This window comes from Bufo bufo, chromosome 7 (assembly GCF_905171765.1).
Source record: "Bufo bufo chromosome 7, aBufBuf1.1, whole genome shotgun sequence".
NCBI classification, from domain to species: Eukaryota; Metazoa; Chordata; class Amphibia; order Anura; family Bufonidae; genus Bufo; species Bufo bufo.
Genome location: NC_053395.1, coordinates 124,911,115 through 124,932,381, shown reverse-complemented (window position 1 = coordinate 124,932,381; position 21,267 = coordinate 124,911,115). Strand labels below are relative to the sequence as shown.

Here is a 21,267-nt window from a genome sequence, read left to right as displayed (position 1 = left end):
AACATATAATCCCAGGTGGGCGACAACAGCAGACCACGAAGGCCCAACAGGGATCCGGAGGGTAACGTTCTGGAACAACAACCAGGGAACACAGTTACACAGCTCCAGTGGGTCAGTATAGAAGTCCAGGCAGGAATCTCTATATCTGGCAACCAGAGAAGGTGGGAGAGGGGAATATAAGGAGGTTGGGAGTGCTGGACAAGAAACAGCTGAGGAGAAGGAGCTACGGATCCCTAAGTGAGCCAAAAAGGGTTGCAAGGCAAACCCAGAAAGCTACCATAAAGAAACAGCACAATCTTTCTACATAGAGCACGCAGCCACCCGCTGCGACTTCCTGACCCCGGGTATAACGGAGTCAGTCGTGGCTCTTGACACCCTCGTGACACTCTTCTATTGAAAAGAGTGAAATCTGCACCAAAAATCTAAATTAAACATAATTTATATGCTGTGGATGAAAAAGCAAAGTATACATGGCTGATTTGCATAAGTGCACCTAGAAAGAAAAGACAGAATTAATTTAGGGTTATTAGGGTTGATCCTTAAAGGGGTATTCCAATCTGGGATATTAATGGCATATTGCTAGCATATGACACCAATGTCAGATAGGTGCAGGTACCATCTCCAGGGTCTGCTCTTTTTTCCAGAACAGGGCACCAAAGTGAAGCCGGAGCATACACGGCCACCCTCGGTTCTCTGTTATGGGAGTTCAAGAAATAGCCAAACACTGCCTCAGCTATTTTTAGCAGTCCCAAAGCAACGAAAAGAGAATGTGGTCATGCTTGTGCGGCACAGCTGGGGATTATTTTTTTGCAGGATGAGTATTATTTTTTGATGGACTAATTTTGTAGTTTATATAACTTATTAAGTTTTTTTTTAGCCCTTTCTGGGTGAGAAAAAAAAAAAATGAAATTCAAACCTTTTAGGGTGCTCACTAAGGGACTTTGAGCCAGGGCACATCACAGTGGCGTCTTAGCCTAAGCTAATTGAAGAAAAGTAAATCAAAACTCTGCACCATCAGCTACCAGCAGATATTTCTCTGGTCACTCCTTCACCACCACCCAATCCCCCACCTCTGCACAGAAAACAAAATGGTGTACACGTGCAGCAGTTTACTTGTGGGCAGACTGCTTAAGCTGCCTCTGGAACAGCAACAAATCTACTGTAAGGATGAGGAAACCAGTTTGTACAGAACCAGGTTTGTTATGAATTTCGCAAAAACTCATTCGAAAAGCGAACCAACTTTTCAGTTTCGCTTTGGAAAAACCCAGTAAAAAGGGGTTCACCATTTTACTGCATATATTGCGTAGGAAAAAGTATGAAGGCGGAAGAAGACGCTCACATGACCTTGAGAGAAAGTGGGGAGGAGGGCTTGTGTTTATTGGCTCATCCAGGTTGTTTGTCAACCTGTGAGCCGATCAATGGGGTGGCAAGCAGGGTAGTGCACTAGAAGAACAGGCAGAATGTCATTCTGTTTTGGGCTGTGAATGACTGTGCACGGGTGTAGCAGTCTCTGGCAGAAAACAAACTTAAGGACAGTGTACAGTCACAATCAAGCTTCTAGTCTAGTGTCAGGAAAGCGAAGGAAAAGACTAGAAAGAAGAATATTTATGTAGAATAATACATTTAAGCAGGGAAAGCTTTCAGGGTGTGAGTAGCTGAGGCTGACCGTGGCTGGCACAGAAACAGGCAGTGCCTTCTAGCTGCAGTTACTGCCATATAATGCAGCTGCTGCAGAACATTAAAAGTAGCCACCTGCAAGAATTCTTTTTTCTTATACTTGAACAGAAAGAAAGATATGTTTGTTTTTTCCAAACCTTAAGATTCTACATAGGTTCATTGCCAGCTTATTGCTAGTACAGCAATAAGCTGGCATTCTGCTGCGGAGCAATTAATTTACATTGTTTCAGTGTATCATATTTGCATTGTATTTAAACATTATGCATTGTATCAAAAGCAATAAAAAAATTTTTTTTTTACCAGCAAAATTAAATGCAAATTATACTATACAAAGAAAAGAAACCTCCTCCCTGCACAGTTCATTTGTTGCTGTTATGGTGTGTGTGATGGAGGGGGCCGGCTGATAATCGCAATACAAGTTTGCAATGCACGTTTTACAATCCAGAGAATATGGTTTTTAATCTCTGTGTAAATGCAAATCAAAAAGTAGGTCCAAATCTGTTACAACCAAAACATCTCCTGGCAGGTCTGTCATCTCCTGACCTTGTTGGTGTGTGTGTGTGTGTGTGTGTGTGGAGGGGGGGGGGGGGGGGGGGGTCATACTCATTCCTGTTGATGCAAGTGTTGATGTGAGTGGGGAATAATCGCATAGCAGTTTGACAGCTTTTTTTCTGAATCTGTGTATTTGAATGCACATAAGGCCAAAATCCGTTACTGGCATTGATACTAAATTATTCCCAAAGTAAACTGTCAAAAGCTGTGTTTGTAAAAAGGGAAGGACATTTAATTGTGCCTCTCTGTCTTTAAGTTGCAGAAAACCTACTTGCAAACCGTTCCACACTTTGTGTGACACTGTACATTAGGAACATTTCTGAAATACGAAAGGGTTCCAAATGAAAGACACAGGGCCCCGCCTTGTCACTCCATTGAACCACATGAAGCAGCATCAACTGATCCAGTGGGAAAACTGAGCTGGCCACCAGCTAGCGTAATAACAGATTCCTCTTTCTTACAGTCTCCTATATTTTTTGTCAGGCCGCATCCACATGCAGTACTGTGTCATCGTCATCATCAGTTACTGCTTCTTAGACTCCTCCTCTGCGTTCAGCCATTAATAACAGAATGCATGGTCAGGAAACAACTGTACATGCCAAGCAATTCAATGGTGCGCAAGGTTAATTCCTACCTGGCCAGGTTGCTGGCAGCACAGTCGCTGCTGTATCATTTTGTAGAGTCTGTTACTTTCAAGGAGCTGATGGCGTGCACCCAGCCTTGCTTGAAAATACCTAGCCGTCATTTTTTCTACCAAAAAGCCATCCCTGCCTTATACTCTCATGCAGAAAAGCAGTGGACGTGTCGAGAAAAAACGAGAGTGGACACAAGAGAGCGCAAAATAGGGTAGTACATTTCGTAATCAAAGGATGTCAGACAAAAAAGTGAAGGCTCACCTTATGAGATTGTGCTATAAATAGGCACAACTCTATTGTAGCCATGTAGAAAATTTGTGAACCGGAAGCAGGATATGCTGCCATAGGAGTAAATCCTTGGTAAAGAGAGTGTCCAATCCTTTAAGGCAACAACATGGAAAAAAAGAAGCTCCTCTTCCGGCGCAAAGAATCCGATGCCAATGGAATTTAGGATTAATAATTCTTCTTTATTACAGGTATAATAGTTGTCACAGGTAAAATACAACGTGTTTCGGGGGTACCTGGCACTGGCCAGGACACCCAATTGTCTCAGTGTGGGGCAGAGCCGGAAAGAACTGGCTCCTCGGGCACACTGAGCAGAATGACGAGCTGTATGCTTGCTTGCTTACGTACTGACAAATGTATCATTCACATGAAGCAGTGATGTTTACTGGATAGCCTTGCTTTTAGACCCTTGCTATCAGTAAAAATGGGGAATGTTTTCCTCCTGTTGAAATGGAGGCCAAATTATTTTATTACTAGGAGACACTGCATATGCAACTTGTCGCAGATTTTAACGAGCAGACTTCTGCCACCAGCCTGTCTGTAAGGGAGGCCCCACTCCGCCCTCCATAGGGTCACCCACTACAGGCAGCAGAAGCCACAGCAACCTCAGTCTCAGCCTTAGTCTACTCAATGTGATGGAGCAGTTTTTTCACATGTCGCACCAGGCGGATGGTAATCAGCAAACAGAGAACTACCAGCTCAATGCCCAGGTTCAGTCTTACCTAGACTCTGTCCTGTCTTTGGCACATGCCCTCTTCCCTGACCCAATGGACTTCTGGCAGACTACAACTGTGGTGTGAACTGGGCCAGTTTTCTTTCTTGCCTAGCCTCCAGGTCATCTTGGAAAGGATCTGACCTGTCTCAGTTATATAAACATAAGTACCCCAAATCAGACCCACATTCTTTCAGACTTCAGATCAGACACCCCAATTAGATCACCAATCTTTATTAGACCTCAGGTCAGACTGCACAAACTTTATCAGACCTCAGATCAGACCCCCAATCTATATCAGACACTGCAATCAGATTCCCAAACTTTCAAACACCTTAGATCAAGCATAAAATAAATAAATTAACTTTTCTGCTTGCACTCTTCCTGCACTCACCATTACCTGGTCTTCTTCTAGGCCCGCACTGCACTTTGACCTGACGATGTACGTCAGATCATAGTGCACACCTACCTTTACTACAGCCTAATGCTGTATGCAGTCAGGACAGTGCAGGCAGGGGCCTGGAAGAAGATCAGGGAGTAGTGAGTGGCGGCTACACATGTGAGGACATGGGGCAAGGAACTCTGGTAAGGCGGGATGACCCATAATGCCAGGCATGCAGCCAATCAGCAGCCAATATGCCCTATAAATACGGTGGCCATCTTGGATTCAAACATTTTCCAGCGTTCGGAGTGCAGGGACAGACGTGAGAAGGCACTAGGGACAGCAATAGGAAAAACTTTATTGTGACAAAAAAACTGAAAAAAAGATTTAGAAGTGCAGGGAAAGGATAAATCATTTAACAGCATCTTAGTGCAGGAGGAGAAAACAGAAAGCGCTAGGAACTGTGCTAGAAAAGCGATTTACAAGTGCAGGGAAAGATTATTTGGGGTTCCAAATGGCCATTATACAGCTCTGTCATTCCAGCAATTTTTTATTGGAGTGCAAATGCTATGTTGAAAAGACTTTAGTGGCTTATATGTGTGTAAAAATAAAAATATATACACAGTTCACTTCTGGAGCTATATGTGTTGAAAGTGTTTAGTGGCGTATTTCATTAGAAAAAGAAAAATATATTCTTAGTTCACTTCTGCAGCTATATGTGGTGAAAGCGTTTAGTTGCGTATTTCAGTAGAAAAAGAAAAATATATTCTCAGTTCACTTCCGCAGTTATTTGTGTTAGAAGTCTTTAGTGGCCTATTTCAGAACAAAAAGAAAAATATATTCTCATTTCACTGTTGCAGTTATTTGTGGTAAAAGCAGTTTGTGGCCTATTTCAGTACAAAAAGAAAAATACATATGCATTTCAATGTTGCAGTTATATGTGTTAAAAGCGTTTGGTGGTTTATTTCAGTACAAAAATAAAAATATATACGTACTTCACTGTTGCAGTTATTTGTGGTGAAATCGTTTAGTGGCCCATTTCATTGCAAAAAATATATATATATACGCACTTTACAGTTGCAGTTATTTGTGGTGAAAGCCTCTACTGGTCTATTTCAGTACAAAATGAAAAAATATATTCTCAGTTCACTTCTGCAGCTACATGTGGTGAAAGCGTTTAGTGGCGTATTTCAGTAAAAAAAGAAAAATATATTCTCAGTTCACTTCTGCAGTTATATGTGTTGAAAGCATTTAGTGGTCTATTTCATTACAAAAAGAAAAAAATATACGCACTTCACTGTTGCAGTTTTTTTTCTGGTGAAAGCGTTTAGTGGCCTATTTCAGTACAAAAAGAAAAATATACTCTCAGTTCACTTCTGCAGTTATATGTGTTAAGAGCGTTTAGTGGCCTATTTCAGTACAAAAATAAAAATATATACACACTTCACTGTTGTAGTTATTTGTGGTGAAATTGTTTAGTGGCCTATTTCATTACAAAAAGAAAAAAATATACGCACTTCACTGTTGCAGTTATTTGTGGTGAAAGCCTTTAATGGCCTATTTCAGTACAAAAAGAAAAATATATTCTCAGTTCACTTCTGCAGTTATATGTGTTGAAAGCGTTTAGTGGCCTATTTCAGTACAGAAAGAAAAATATATTATGAGTTCACTTCTGCAGTTACCGTATATGTGTTGAAAGCGTTTAGTGGCCTATTTCAGTACAAAAATAAAAATATATACGCATTTAACTGTTGCAGTTATTTGTGGTGAAAGCGTTTAGTTGCCTAAGTTCCTGCAGATATACAAATCTTTTCAACTGGTCTTGATGTTTTAACAAAAGTAGGCGTAATTACCATTTAGAAAGAACTAAAAACATCTGTTCAGTGCAGTCATCTTAATAGATTATTATATAACAATTTTATACAGAAATATAGTACTATTTTGTGGGCTTCTGACTACCAAAGATCACTGACGTAGTTGGAGATGATTCTGGATTAAACTCGCCCACATAAGAAAGTTATTTCCAAAACATACAGACAGCTGCAGTTATCTCACCCCACCACTAAACTGCATTTTTTAGCAGCTTGGTAATTCACCTAAATGTATTTGAATCCAAGATTGTGGCTATAAGACCACCAGGTAGCATTTGACCCCACTTACACAACAATAAATATAACCTAGATTACAATCCTAACTGTTGTGGATGTGGAACAGACTTAGGCATGTATTTCCACTTACAATGGTTGTGTCACCACATAGTGCCATATTGGTTAGAGATCATACAAGTCTTACAAATGCCGGGGTATTGCGCTTCCATTATCTCTTGAGATATTTATTACACTTATTTACAGGCAGTATCCCAAAACTCAAACTAATATTAGTGAGATGCCTACTGTCAGCTGCCCAAATTCTCATCCCTACATTCTGGAAATCCAATACCCAACCAAAATGGGTCCATAGGGTTGATCTAATTTTCCAGTTAGAAGAACTAGCAAGATGGGAAAATAAAACACATAAACTCTTTCAATTTGGTCCCCTTAGAAATCCAAACTGATATTATCAAATTATTTCTTACACTACAGCTTAACTGGTCCCCCCCCCCCCCCACCCTTCCATCGTAAATTCATTTAACCTCATTATTGGCCTCTTGGTAAAGCCTACTATCTTACTTTTCATAACTAGAATTATCATACCTTCTCCTGATCTCTTGGATTATTGGTAACTAGCAAATCAAATTGGTATATTGCAATCTAGGATTATAATAATACAGATTGGAATTTATACAGATATCCCGTATACCCCTTTGTCTCCCCTTACCCCAACCTCTCTCTATTCAACAGATACTTATTCTATTTGTATATTTTATTCACATTTTGTCTATACTTTCTTGTATCTTCCAATGTTTGATCAACTGATGTCTCTTTATATCCTGAAAACTGTTCTGCTCATTTTTGTTTTTGTCTTAATAAAAAAAGACACTGAGCCTTTAATTTTGGACCTTGCAATAAGATTAGGGCCACAATGAGGATATTTCTGTACATAGGGGAAACAGAGTGATACATTTTGGGATGTATTTCTTCATTTTCATTTCCTTTCTCCTTCCTGTCCTGTGAATATTTGTCTCCTTTCCAAAGTACAATGGATGGCCAGTCTCTCCTCCTCACAATTTATGTAGCCCCCATTGCTCCTCCTACCCACAATGCAACCTTGTCCATTGTAAGCAGGTTGCCACCCACAGGTGGCAGAGTCCAGTTGTAAGGAATAGTGACATGAACATCCTGATCTCCACCATGGCACTAGCCTGTTGGCATCCACAGCCCTCCTATGCAGGCTGCAGAAAGAGGATTGGGGTTGTAAGCTCCAGCAGGACAATTTATTTATTAAAAACGACATCCAGGGGACGCAGGTTGTCTCTTTTTAGAGCACTCTGCTTCATCCTAGCATCCATCCATTCTTTCTTCCAATAATGTGTAATTTGTTAATTACGGTAAGCTTTTATAACAAAGACAAGACAGATTTTGCTGTTAAAACTTTATGATATATTTATGCCTGATTGTTTTTTGCTATAATTAAATCCTTAGCTGTTGGAGCAGATGCTGACTGTGAAAGTTATGTATTCTGTGGCCCAAGTGCTGCATCAGAACTTGAAACCAAAGGCGTGGTCAAACTATTTGAGCAGGTGAAGTCCAATATGCTTATGTACCTTTCAGTTCACAACTATGGAAAATATATTCTTCTTCCTTACGGATATACAACAAACCAATCTGCATATCATAATGAAATGGTAAGTATTAAATCATATGTCTACATTCTAACATTTTACATAAAAAATGTATATACTGTATGTTGATTGACTTATCAGAGTTATCCAGGGGAAGATATGCATGACTTATCCTCAGGATAGCCGAATTTCTGAAAAATTTCTATTCGCAACGAATGGGAATTTCCTCACGCTTCATGATAACGAATCACAATTTTTCCTAAAATGGCGGCTAAAATGGCGGGGAGGACATGGGGCAAGGAACTCTGGTAAGGTGGGATGACCCATAATGCCAGACATGCAGCCAATCAGCAACCAGCCAGCCCTGTGATGTCACAGCCCTATAAATACGGCGGCCATCTTGGATTCAGACATTTTCCAGCGTTCGGAGTGCAGGGACAGACGTGATAAGGTGCTAGGGTCAGCAATAGGAAAAACCTCATTGTGACAAAAAAAACTGAAAAAAAGATTTATAAGTGCAGGGAAAGGATAAATCATTTAACAGCATCTTAGTGCAGGGGGAGACGTCAGAAGGTGCTAGGGACAGTGCTAGAAAAGCGATTTACAAGTGCAGGGAAAGATTATTTGGGGTTCCAAATAGCCATTATACAGTTCTGTCATTCCAGCAATTTTTTCTTGCAGTGCAAGTGCTATGTTGAAAAGCCTTTAGTGGCTTATATCTGTGTAAAAAATATATATATATATACAGTACGCAGTTCACTTCTGCAGCTATATGTGTTGAAAGCGTTTAGTGGCGTATTTCATTAGAAAAAGAAAAATATATTCTCAGTTCACTTCTGCAGCTATATGTGGTGAAAGCGTTTAGTTGCGTATTTCAGTAGAAAAATAAAAATATATATGCAGTTCACTTCTGCAGCTATATGTGGTGAAAGCGTTTAGAGGCCTATTTCAGTAGAAAAAGAAAAATATATTCTCAGTTCACTTCTGCAGTTATATGTGGTGAAAGTGCTTAGTGGCCTATTTCAGTATAAAAATCAAAATATATATGCATTTCACTGTTGCAGTTATTTGTGGTGAAAGCGTTTAGTTGCCTATTTCAGTAAAAAAAGAAAAATATACTGTATTCTCAGTTCAATTCTGCACCTATATGTGTTGAAAGCATTTAGTGGCCTTATTTATTACTGAAAGAAAAATATATACGCACTTCACTGTTGCAGTTATTTGTGGCGAAAGCATTTAGTGGCCTATTTCAGTACAAAAAGAAAAATATATATGCATTTCACTCATTTAGAATGCATTAGGATAAAACTGAAGCATTTTTTTCTAGCATTGAGCCCCTGTGACGGAACTCAATACCGGAAAACTTTAACGCTAGTGTGAAAGTACCCTAAAATAGACAAATCACCGGGACAAGATAACATACACCACCGTATTCTAAGAGAATTAAGTAGTGCCATAGACAGACCCTTATTTCTGATATTTAAGGACTCTATATTGACAGCGAGCATTCAATAGGATTGACGCAAATGTGGTGCCAATATTCAAAAAGGGTCCAAAAACAGAGCCTGGAAACTATAGGCCGGTAAGTTTAACATCTGTTGTGGGTAAACTGTTTAAAGGTTTTCTAAGAGATGCTATCTTAGAGCATCTCAACGGAAATAAGCAAAAAAAGCCATATCAGCATGGGTTCATGAGGGATCGGTCATGCCAAACTAATTTAATCAGTTTCTATGAAGAGGTAAGTTCTAGACTTGACAGCGGCGTATCAATGGATGTCGTATATCTGGACTTCTCCAAAGCATTTGACACTGTACCACATAAAAGGTTAGTATATAAAATGAGAATGCTTGGACTGGGAGAAAACGTCTGTATGTGGGTAAGTAACTGGCTGAGTGATAGAAAACAGAGGGTGGTTATTAACGGTACAGACTCAGATTGGTCACTGTCACTAGTTGGGGTACATCAGGGGTCAGTATTGGGCCCTATTCTCTTCAATATATTTATTATTGATCTTGTAGAATGCTTGCATAGTAAAATATCAATTTTCACAGATGACACTAAACTGTGTAACGTAATTAACACTGAAGAGCATAGTATACTGCTACAGAGGGATCTGGATAGATTGGAGGCTTGGGCAGATAAGTGGCAGATGAGGTTTAACACTAACAAATGTAAAGTTATACACATGGGAAGGAATAATGCAAGTCACCCGTACATACTAAATGGTAAAACACTCGGTAACACTGACCGGAAAAGGATCTAACAATTTTAATAAAGAGCAAACTAGGCTGAAAAAAACTGTGTCAGGCAGCTGCTGCCAAGGCCAATAAGATAATGGGTTGCATCAAAAGGGGCATAGATGCCCGTGATAAGAACATAGTCCTACCACTTTACAAATCGCTAGTCAGACCACACATGTAGAGTTGAGCGGACACCTGGATGTTCTGGTTCGACGGGTTCGGCGGACCATCACAAAAAAGTTTGAGTTCGAACTTGACCCCGAACCCGATTGAAGTCAATAGGGACCCGAACTTTTGAGAACTAAAATGGCTGTAAAAATGTCATGGAAAGGGCTAGAGGGCTGCAAATGGCATCAAAATGTCGTTAAGAGCATGGCAAGTGCTCTGCAAACAAAAGTGGATAGGGAAATGACTTTAAATAACATAAAATACGTTAAAATAAAAAATAATAATCTTGATCTAGGAGGACGAGGTCCATATGGAGTAGGAGTTTGAGGAGGCGGTGGATGTGGCGGTGTAGGTGGAAGCGGCGGTGGATGAGGTAGCCTACACTGCTTTTTGGTTTTTAAATTATTTTTCTTATTTTAAATTAGGGTACACCCCAAAACATTGGGAAATATAACCTGTGATAACCCCCTGCAGTCGTGCAAAACACGCGTTCAGACAATACACTGGCTGCAGGGCAGGCCAGCACCTCCAAAGCGTAAAGGGCAAGCTCAGGCCATGTGCCCAATTTGGAGACCCAGAAGTTGCAGGGGGCAGAACCATCAGTCAGTTCATGTAGGCATATGCAAACATACTGCCCCACCATGTCGCACGTCCCTGTGATGTTCACGATCCAATTTGATATCTGCTCTACCAACTTTCAATGTTCTTTTCTGGGCCTAACATGTTGATCACGGTTAGCGGCGAATAAGGGTTCCACGCCGGAGTGGGAGCGTGAGAAAGAGAGACCACATCCAAGGGAGGTCAATGTATGAAATTTAATGTAATCGAGCGGAAATGTGGGACAAAGTATTGAAGCATATGCTTTCAAGTTAAGGAGGGGGTGCACGGCAATTACCCACTCCCGACTCAAGGAGGTAGTGACGATAAATAACAATACAGGACTCTTAAGATGCCCTGTTATTTGAATGATTAATTAAAAATTACAGGAAATGTCACTGCAGTATTTTGGATTAGGAAACGTTAGACAGGAGAGGCCCTGCTGCCACTTTGTTGACTCTAGATAACTTCTGCCTGATCGCACGTCCCTGTGACGTACACCATCCATTTGGATATCTTCTCTATCAACTTTCGATGTTCTTTTCTGAGCCTACCATGTTGATCAAGGTTATCTGCGAATCAGGGTTCCACGCCAGAGAGGGAGCGTGAGAAAGGAAGACTTCATCCAAGGGAGTTCAATAAGGGCCAATTAAAGACGAATTTTAGAAATTTAAGTTACTGTCACCTATGCAGAGCAGAGGTTTTTCATCGCCAGAAATGGGTTAATGTCACCCACCAATGGAACAGATTATTGTTAAAAATTTTGGTCCCTGTCCCTGGTTTATTCACGTCAAAAATTTTAAATTGTCAACCCAAGAATGTGACAGAAAAATTTATGAAATTAATTAACCTGTCTACTAGGTAGAGCAGGGGTCTATCACAGCCAAAAACTGCTTAATGTCACCCGAAAATGTAAAAGAAAAATTAGTGAAATTTATTAAGCTGTCAACTAGGTGGAGCAGGAGTATATGCCAAAAGCCAAAAATTGGTTAATTTCACACAAAAATGTTACAGACAAATTAGTGAATTTTTCCCCCCTGTCTAATAGGTATAGCAGTAATATATCACACCAAAAAAAATTGTGAATTTCACCCAAAAATGTTACAGACAAATTAGTAATTTTTTTTACCTGTTTACTAGGTAGAGCAGTGGTATATCACAGCCAAAAATTGGTGAATTTCACCCAAAAATGTAACAGACAAATTAGTGATTTTTTTAACCTGTTTATTAGGTAGAGCAATGGTATATCACACCCAAAAATTGGTGAATGTCACTCGAAAATGTAAAAGAAAAATTAGGGAATTTTTTTAACCTGTCTATGTCACGAGGGTGTCAAGAGCCACGTCTGACTCCGTTATACCCGGGGTCAGGAAGTCGCAGCGGGTGGCTGCGCGCTCTATGTCTAAAGATAGTGCTGTTACTTAATGGTAGCTTTCTGGGTTTGCCTTGCAATCTTTTTTGTCTCACTCAGGGATCCGGAGTTTCTTCTCCTCCGCTGTTTCTTGTCCAGCACTCCCAACCTCCTTATATTCCCCTCTCCCACTTCTCTGGTTGCCAGATATAGAGCTTCCTGCCTGGACTTCTATACTGACCCACTGGAGCTGAGTTGCTGTTATCCCTGGTTGTCGTACCAGAGCATTACCCTCCGGATCCCTGTTGGTTGTTTGTTGTCGCCCACCTGGGACTATATGTTTTGTCAGTATTGTTTGTCTTCTCCCTAGTGTTTCCCATTAGTGTTAGTGGTGCGGACTAGTGTTCCCACCCCCCTATTCACAATGTAACAGACAAATTAGTGATTTTTTTTAACCTGTCTACTAGGTAAAGCAGTGGTATATCACAGCCAAAAATTTGTGAATTTCACCCGGAAATGTAACAGACAAATTTGTGGATTGACATAAAATAAAATACGTACAAATAAAAAAAAAATTGATTTATAAGGTGAAGGTCCATATGGAGTAGGAGTTTGAGGAGGCGGTGGACATAGCAGTGTTGGTGGAAGCAGCGGTGGAGGAGTACGAGGTAGCCAACACTGGTTTACACTCCAAAAGAGTGTGAAATATCCAAAATACAAGAATAAGCAATTGCACTGTAGTATAATAATGGCTGGTTAAGGCCGGTATACATGTATATTCTGCACAAGGCACAGACAAGTCCTGTGGGATCCATGCCTGGTTCATTTTAATGAATGTGAGCTTGTCCACATTGGCTGTGGACAGACGGCTGCGCTTGTCTGTGATAACGGCCCCTGCCGTGATAAACACACGTTCAGATAATACACTAGCTGCATGGCAGGCCAGCACCTCCAAGGTGTAAAGGGCAAGCTCAGGCCATGTGCCTAATTTGGAGACCCAGAAGTTGAAAGGGGCAGACCCGTCATACAGTTCGTGTAGGCATGTGCACCCATACTGCTCTACCATGTTGCTGAATTGCTGCCTCCTGCTAAGATGTTCCATATCAGCTAGTGGTGATGGTTGTTGTGGCATGCTGACAAAGCTTTTCCACATTTTGGCCATGCTAACCCTGCCTTCTGAGGCGCTGGCGGTGCCCCAGCTGCGTTGGCGACCTCTTCCTCTGCCTTTGCCTTGTACTTCCACTGTGCCCCCACTGTCAGGTGGGAATGCCACCAGCAGCGCGTCTACCAGTGTGCACTTGTACTCGCGCATCTTACCATAACGCTCTAGTGACGGAATTAAGGACTGTACGTTGTCTTTGTGTTCGGTGATCCAGCAGTGTGGCCACCCAGTAATCAGCACAAGTTAGAATGTAAGCAACTCGGCGATCATTGCGGAGACACTGCAGCAAGTAATCGCTCATGTGTGCCAGGGTGCCCAGAGGCAACAAAAAGTTGTCCTCTGTGGGAGGTGTATCGTCTGAGTCCTCTTTATCCCCCCAGCCACGCACCAGTGATGGCCATGAGCTGGTCTGGGTGCCACCCTGCTGTGAACAAGGTTCCTCCTCCTCCATCTCCTCCTCTTCATCCTCCACCTCCTCATCCTCCTGAACTGTGCCCTGGCTGGACAATTGTGTACCTGGCATTTGTGGGTGCAGGAATCCACCCTCTGAGCCACTTGTGAATGACTGGCCAAAAATCCTACGAAATGATCCCTCTTCCTCCTCCTCCTCCTGTGCCACATCCTCTTCCATTATAGTCAGCAGTGTTTTTTCAAGGAGGCATAGAAGTGGGATAGTAATGCTGAGAACGGCGTTATCGGCACTGGCCATGTTGGTGGAGTACTCAAAACAGCGCAACGAGGAACACTGGTCTCGCATGGAGGCCCAGTCATTGGTGGTGAAGTGGTGCTTTTCCGCAGAGCGACTCACCCGTGCATGCTGCAGCTGAAACTCCACTCTCGCCTGCTGCTGCTCGCACAGTCTGGCCAGCATGTGCAAGATGGAGTTCCACCTTGTGGGCACGTCACATATGAGGCGGTGAGCGGGAAAGCCAACTTTACGCTGCAGCGCTGACAGGCGAGCAGCAGCAGGGTGAGAACACCGAAAGCGCGCACAGACGGCCAGCACTTTCAGCAGCAGCTCTGACATATCGAGGTAATTTTTAAGGAACTTCTGCACCACCAAATTCAGCACATGCGCCAGGCAAGGGATGTGCTTTAAACCGGCTAGTCCCAGAGCTTCTACAAGATTTCGCCCATTATCGCACACCAACAGGCTGGGCTTGAGGCTCACTGGCACCAACCACTCATCGGTCTGTTGATCAAGGCACCTCTACAGCTCCTGCGCGGTGTGGGGTTTGTCCCCCAAAACAGATACTTTTTAAAACTGCCTGCTGTCGTTTACCCCTGGCTGTGCTGAAGTTGGTGGTTAAGGTGTTACGCTGACCGAATGAGGAGGCGGTAGAGGATGAGGAAGCGGAGTAGGAGGAGGAAGCAACAGGAGGCAAACTGAAGCGCCCTGCATTCCTCGGTGGTGGAAGGACATGCGCCAAACTGCTATCCGCCTCAGGCCCAGCCGCCACTGCATTTACCCAGTGTGCTGTTATGGAGATATAACGTCCCTGACCGTGCTTACTGGTCCACGTATCCGGATGGCGTTGCGCAGTGCACACATAATTTTGTCACCCACTTGGTTGTGCAGGGAAGGGATGGCACGCCTGGAAAAGTAGTGGCGGCTGGGCATGACGTACTGTGGGATAACCACCGCCATAAGGCTTTTAAAACTCTCTGTCTCCACCAGACGAAATTACAGCATTTCAAAGGCCAGTCATTTTGAAATGCTGGCATTACGGGCCAAGGATCGCGGGTGGGTAGGGGGGGTACTTCCTCTTCCTGTTTGGGAGATGGAGAGCTGAACGCTTCCATGGGACATTGTGGAGATGCTTGGTGACCTAGGTGGTTGTGTTGCTGGATGATCCTCTGTTTGCGGAGTGGCAGGTGGCACTGTCACTCCCGAGGTGGATGAAGAGGCCGAGACTGCAGCAGAAGAGGAAGCAGGAGGAGCCAGAGACCTTTCTTGGTTTTTGAGGTGTCTACTAGTGATGGCCCGAATAGTTCGCCGGCGAATAGTTTCCGGCAAACATAGCTTGTTCGCGTTCGCCGCGGCGGGGGCGAACATATGCGATGTTCGGTCTGCCCCCTATACATCATCATTGGGTAAACTTTGACCCTGTACCTCACAGTCAGCAGACACATTCCAGCCAATCAGCAGCAGACCCTCCCTCACAGACCCTCCCACCTCCTGGACAGCATCCATTTTAGATTCATTCGGAATCTGCATTCTCAGTGAGAGGAGGGACAGTGCTGCTGCTGCTGATTCAATAGGGAAAGCGTTAGCTAGGGCAGTGTTCTGTGTCCACAGACCTATCTGCTGTAAGGACAGCGTCCTGACAGCACCCCAAAAAGCCCTTTTCAGGGCTGGTACATCAGTCTGCTTTTTTTTTATATATATATATATATATATATATATATTGCAGTTGCCTGCCCGTGTGTGAGAGGCTGCAGGCTCAGTCACAGACAGTACTGTGTGCACACCATTCATACAGCGTGTGACAGAAAATACCTCGCAGATAAAAAAAAATTCTATTTAATCTTTTTCTGTGATCTAATCACAGTTGCAAGCCCGTGTGTGTCAGGCCCACACAGACTGTATTTTGGCCACTGGCTAGTGGCTAGGCCTCCAATTATACCGTTACAGAGTGTCACTCTCTCACAAATACCTCGCAGATAAAAAAAAATCTATTTAATATTTTTCTTTGATCTAATCACATTTGCAAGCCCGTGTGTGTCAGGCCCACACAGACTGTATTGTGGCCACTGGCTAGTGGCTAGGCCTCCACTTATACCGTTACAGGGTTTAACTCACTCACAAATACCTCGCAGATAAAAAAAAAATTCTATTTAATATTTTTCTGTGATATAATCACAGTTGCAAGCCCGTGTGTGTCAGGCCCACACAGACTGTATTGTGGCCACTGGCTAGGCCTCCACTTATACCGTTACAGGGTGTCACTCACTCAAATACCTTTCAGATAAAAAAAATTCTATTTAATATTTTTCTGTGATCTAATCACATTTGCAAGCCAGTGTGTGTCAGGCCCACACAGACTGTATTGTGTCCACTGGCTAGTGGCTAGGCCTCCACTTATACCGTTACAGGGTGTCACTCACTCCCAAATACCTCGCAGATAAAAAAAAATTATATTTAATATTTTTCTGTGATCTAATCACATTTGCAAGCCCGTGTGTGTCAGGCCCACACAAACTGTATTGTGGCCACTGGCTAGGCCTCCACTTATACCGTTACAGGGTGTCACTCACTCAAATACCTTTCAGATAAAAAAAATTCTATTTAATATTTTTCTGTGATATAATCACAGTTGCAAGCCAGTGTGTGTCAGGCCCACACAGACTGTATTGTGGCCACTGGCTAGTGGCTAGGCATCCACTTATACCGTTACAGGTTGTCACTCACTCACAAATACCTCACAGATAAATAAAAATTCTATTTAATATTTTTCTGTGATATAATCACAGTTGCAAGCCAGTGTGTGTCAGGACTTTTTATTTTAAATCGTAACAAAACAATACCATGACTATTCCCAAAGAAGGACTTAACCCGGCCAGACTCCCACCCCACATCCCCCTTCTACATTCATAGTACCCATTCATGCACATCCATACACTATTTACATATTTACAGATCAACATATTTAGATGACTGAGGCAAAACTAAAGAATAAATAAATTAAAAGACAACAATATATACAATATATACAAGACCTATCCACAACCCTAAATCTAACTTATAACCCATCACCCGTCCCCACATAACACACCAAACCGGTCTCCCACAGAAGTTCAAGAGGATAACCCCGAGCTTCTCCAGTTCCATAGTTCTCCCCAGTCGGACTGGGGCTGACCAGTTTGTAAGGAAAAAAAAAGTTGTTTTTTTTTTTTTTTTTTTATATTATTATTTTTTATTATTATTATACACACACACACACACATAAAAAAAAAAAAAAATATATATATATATATATATATATATATATATATATATACATACATAACCCCCCCCATTCTCCCCTCCCAACCTGACTAGCCCCAAAACATTAAGTCCCTAAATAGTCAACTTACAGATATACAATATACTTATCATATAATACATGATACATGACACAAAATCAGACTTTTCAGCTATGGTTCAGTGCCTGTAAACCAAACCATCCTGCTTCATCATTAAACAAAACAAAAATCTAATAGTGTCATGCCAGCCCACCACCAGGGCTGAGAGTTACTCGGTTAGTGTACCCTGAAACAAAAGCCCCTCCACAGATGAGAGACTTTAGGGCCACCCAACCTTTCGTTCTCAAGAGAGCGCACTTTATCCAGGTCACCCATGATGTTCCTATATACCGTCTCCACCGGGAGGACTTTAGAACTCGTCGAAACTAGACACCTTGCGCACCAAATGTGATACCTGACCACTGCGCTAACTAGGAATAAAGTGCTACGGTCCCGTCCACCTAAGTCTTTGAACGCACCATAGGCCCACTCTGCATAGGATAGGGCAGCCAGCCTAGGCCAGCCGATGGAAGTCCCCACCGTTTTGTAGACCTCTATATTAAAAGGACAGTGAAGCAAGAAATGGTCCATACTTTCCAGCACAGCACCGCACTCCTCCCGGGGACAACCCCTTTCCTCAGAGTTTCTACACTTCACATTATCCCTTACATATAGCTTACCATGGAAGCAGCGCCAAGCCACATCCCAAACTTTCAAGGGGATCCTCACCGAATTTAATAAAGTCAACCCCCCCTCTAGATCCCTACTTGGGCAATCCCTCAAGGCCAACGGAGGCTGGAAGAAAGTAGACAGGACCTTAAAATCAAGGTCGAACCTCGACTTGGTCTCTATCTCTCCCCTCCTGAGTCCCCATCGCTTTATAATTCTCAGGACCGGGGCAACATAAGCCGGGAGATATCTCTGCCTTGACGAGCGTAGGTCTTTCACACGCCCTCCTGTCTCCCATTCCTGGAAGAAGGGCCGAAACCATTCCCTACAGGATTTCACCCACCAAGGAGCCCTCTCCATCCAGAGGATTGCAATGTTAGCTTTTAAGAAGGTATTCGTTAGGAATACCACTGGGTTGACCATATCCAACCCACCTAGTCTCCTTGGTCGGTAAGTGACATCTCTCTTGACTGGGTTCAGCCTGTTTCCCCATAACATCTGGAAAAACAGGCTGTAGACCGTAGCCCAGAGAGAGCCTTGCAGGACACAGACAGTGCCCAAGTACAATAGTACCGGGATCAGATAAGCCTTGCACAGGTGAACCCTTTCCCTGAGGGTCAAAGACCAACCCTTCCAGCGGTCCACCTTTTGACCGACATCTTTCAGTCTGCCTTCCCAATTTTTCTGATGATAGTCCTCATCCTGGCCAAAATTGATGCCGAGAACTTTGACAGTTTTCTGAGGTTCTGGGAGAGTGCCCTGGAGATCAAAAGCAGGATCTCCTTCTCCCAACCAGAGAGTTTCGCATTTATCAAGGTTGATCTGAGACCCAGAAACCTCTGAATAACGGTCCACTTCCGACATCACCCACCCCACCTCCTCACCAGAAGAGGCGAAAATGGTGACATCATCCACATACGCTACCACCCTCAAAGACGGCCCCCTTGCCCCCGCCAGTTCCATCCCCACCCCTGCTAATGGTCCACGATCTACCCTTCTAATGAAGGGATCGATCGCAAACACATACAACAAGGGGCTTAAGGGACATCCTTGACTGACACCGGAAGTCACCTCGAAGGGCTGTCCTGACCAACCATTAACCAACGGGAAACTCTCATCCCCTTTGTACAAAGCCTTTAGCCAATTCACAAACCTCCCCGGTAGACCGTACCACAAAAGGACGGACCACAGGTACTCGTGGTTCACCCGGTCAAAAGCTTTAGCCTGATCCAAAGTCAAAAGAAACCCCTTCCAAAGGCCCGCCCTGCCCCGCTCCACGGCCTCTCGGACACTGAGAACGGCGCTAAAAGTGCTCCGACCGGGAACTGTGCAGTGCTGAGCCCCTGAAAGAAGTCTCGGTGCAAACTTCACCAATCTATTAAAAAGTATTTTTGCCAGGATCTTTCTGTCCGTATTGAGAAGCGATATGGGTCTCCAATTCTCAATACGGAATGGATCTTTGCCCTTTGACAGAATAATCAGGGCTGACTTACCCATTGACTTTGGTAAAGTGCCCGAGGAAAGACACTCATTAAAGACCTCAGTCAAAGGAGGAACTAACTGTTCCTTGAAAGTCCTGTACCACTCAGATGTTAAGCCATCCGGACCTGGCGATTTCTTGGGCCTAAGCCCTTCAATGACCAGTCTCACTTCCTCTTCCCTGATTAGTTCAGACAAAACATCAAGAGAGGGGTCCATTCCTGCCTTGGGAACAGCTTCAGCCAAGAAAGCTGAAAACTTGTCCCGATCTAGTTCTTTCCTACTCAAGAGGTGAGAGTAGAAAGACCTGACCACCTCCAGGATCCCTGATTTGGACCTATTCAGGGATCCTGTACTATCAATCAGGCCTGTCACCAGCTTACGTTTTACTGACATCTTACAGTTGCCGTAAGGGTTGGGCGAGCGGTACTTCCCGAAATCCCTCTCGACAACCAAAGATGCGTACCTATCGTACTGACACCTCTTAAGCAAGGACTTCACATGAGAGATATCCTCACGGCTACCTCCCGTCGAGAGCAGACTTTCAAGTTTCTTCCTCAGTTCCTGGTACAGATTATTTCTGTCTTGGCACCTGAGGTACGAAAGCTCTCGGAAAAACCTCGCCGTCCTTGTTTTAAACATCTCCCACCACTCTGACTTACTGTTGCAGAGGTCCACTAACGGTTCCTGGCCCTGAAAGAACTCCTTGAAGGATTGTCTTATTGTCGCATCTTCCAGTAGAGATGAATTCAACTTCCACAAACCTCTGCCCATACAGGGGGTCTCTGCAACATTCAAAGAAAAACAAATTAAACAGTGATCGGAGAAAACCACTTCCTCAGTCTCCAAGACCGAGAAAACAGCTTCCCCCTTCAAATAAAACCTATCTATCCTAGACCTATTGCTACCTTGATGAAAAGTGAAATCCACGTGGTCTGGCTTATGCTTTAAATGAGCATCCACCAGACTAGCTTCCTCAACTATCTTACTCAATACGACGCCATCAGTATCCAGCCTGACTCTGGAGCCTCCCCTATCACAGACTCTTGTCACATTGTTGAAGTCTCCACCAAAGATCACCTGACGGCTGGAAAAAAGGTAAGGTTTAATCCTCATGAGGAGACATTTACGATCCCACCTAGTTTGTGGACCATAGATGTTAATGAGCCTCAGCTCTTGTCCTCCCATGAGCACATCCAGGATCAGGCACCTTCCCATTTCTAGTTCAATTACTTTCCTGCATTCCACTCTTCCAGCGGTTTTAAAAAGTACCGCTACCCCGCTACGTGGTTCGGCCGCAAGAGACCAGAAAGATGGACCGTGCCTCCACTCTCTCTCTGCTTTCTCCATCAACTCCGTGGAAGTCAACCAGGTCTCTTGCAAAAATAAAATATCAGCATCAAAATGGCTGAAAAAATCAAAGGCCACATAACGAGCCACGTCTGACTTAATGCTAGCAACGTTAATGCTTGCTAGCGTCAACAGGGTGAGTTCCGCCATCATAAGTGATTGAACTAGATAGCTTTCTTCTTAACCCCACCGCCACCCTCACCATCACAACCATCTGACTCCTCACTTTCTTTCTGCCTTTTCAGGCATTTGGAGACATCCATATCACATTTCTCTTTGCCC

The 21,267-nt window shown here is 43.3% G+C and overlaps 1 protein-coding gene across 1 annotated transcript in view; it reads left to right on the top strand.

Annotated features, from left to right (window-relative positions):
- Positions 1 to 21,267, top strand: part of LOC121007958 (carboxypeptidase O-like) — a 140,647-nt gene that overhangs the window by 86,552 nt on the left and 32,828 nt on the right. The window contains exon 7 of the mRNA XM_040440226.1: positions 7,825 to 8,027. Coding sequence (XP_040296160.1) covers positions 7,825 to 8,027 — 203 coding nt within the window. The remainder of the gene's footprint in view (positions 1 to 7,824; positions 8,028 to 21,267) is intronic.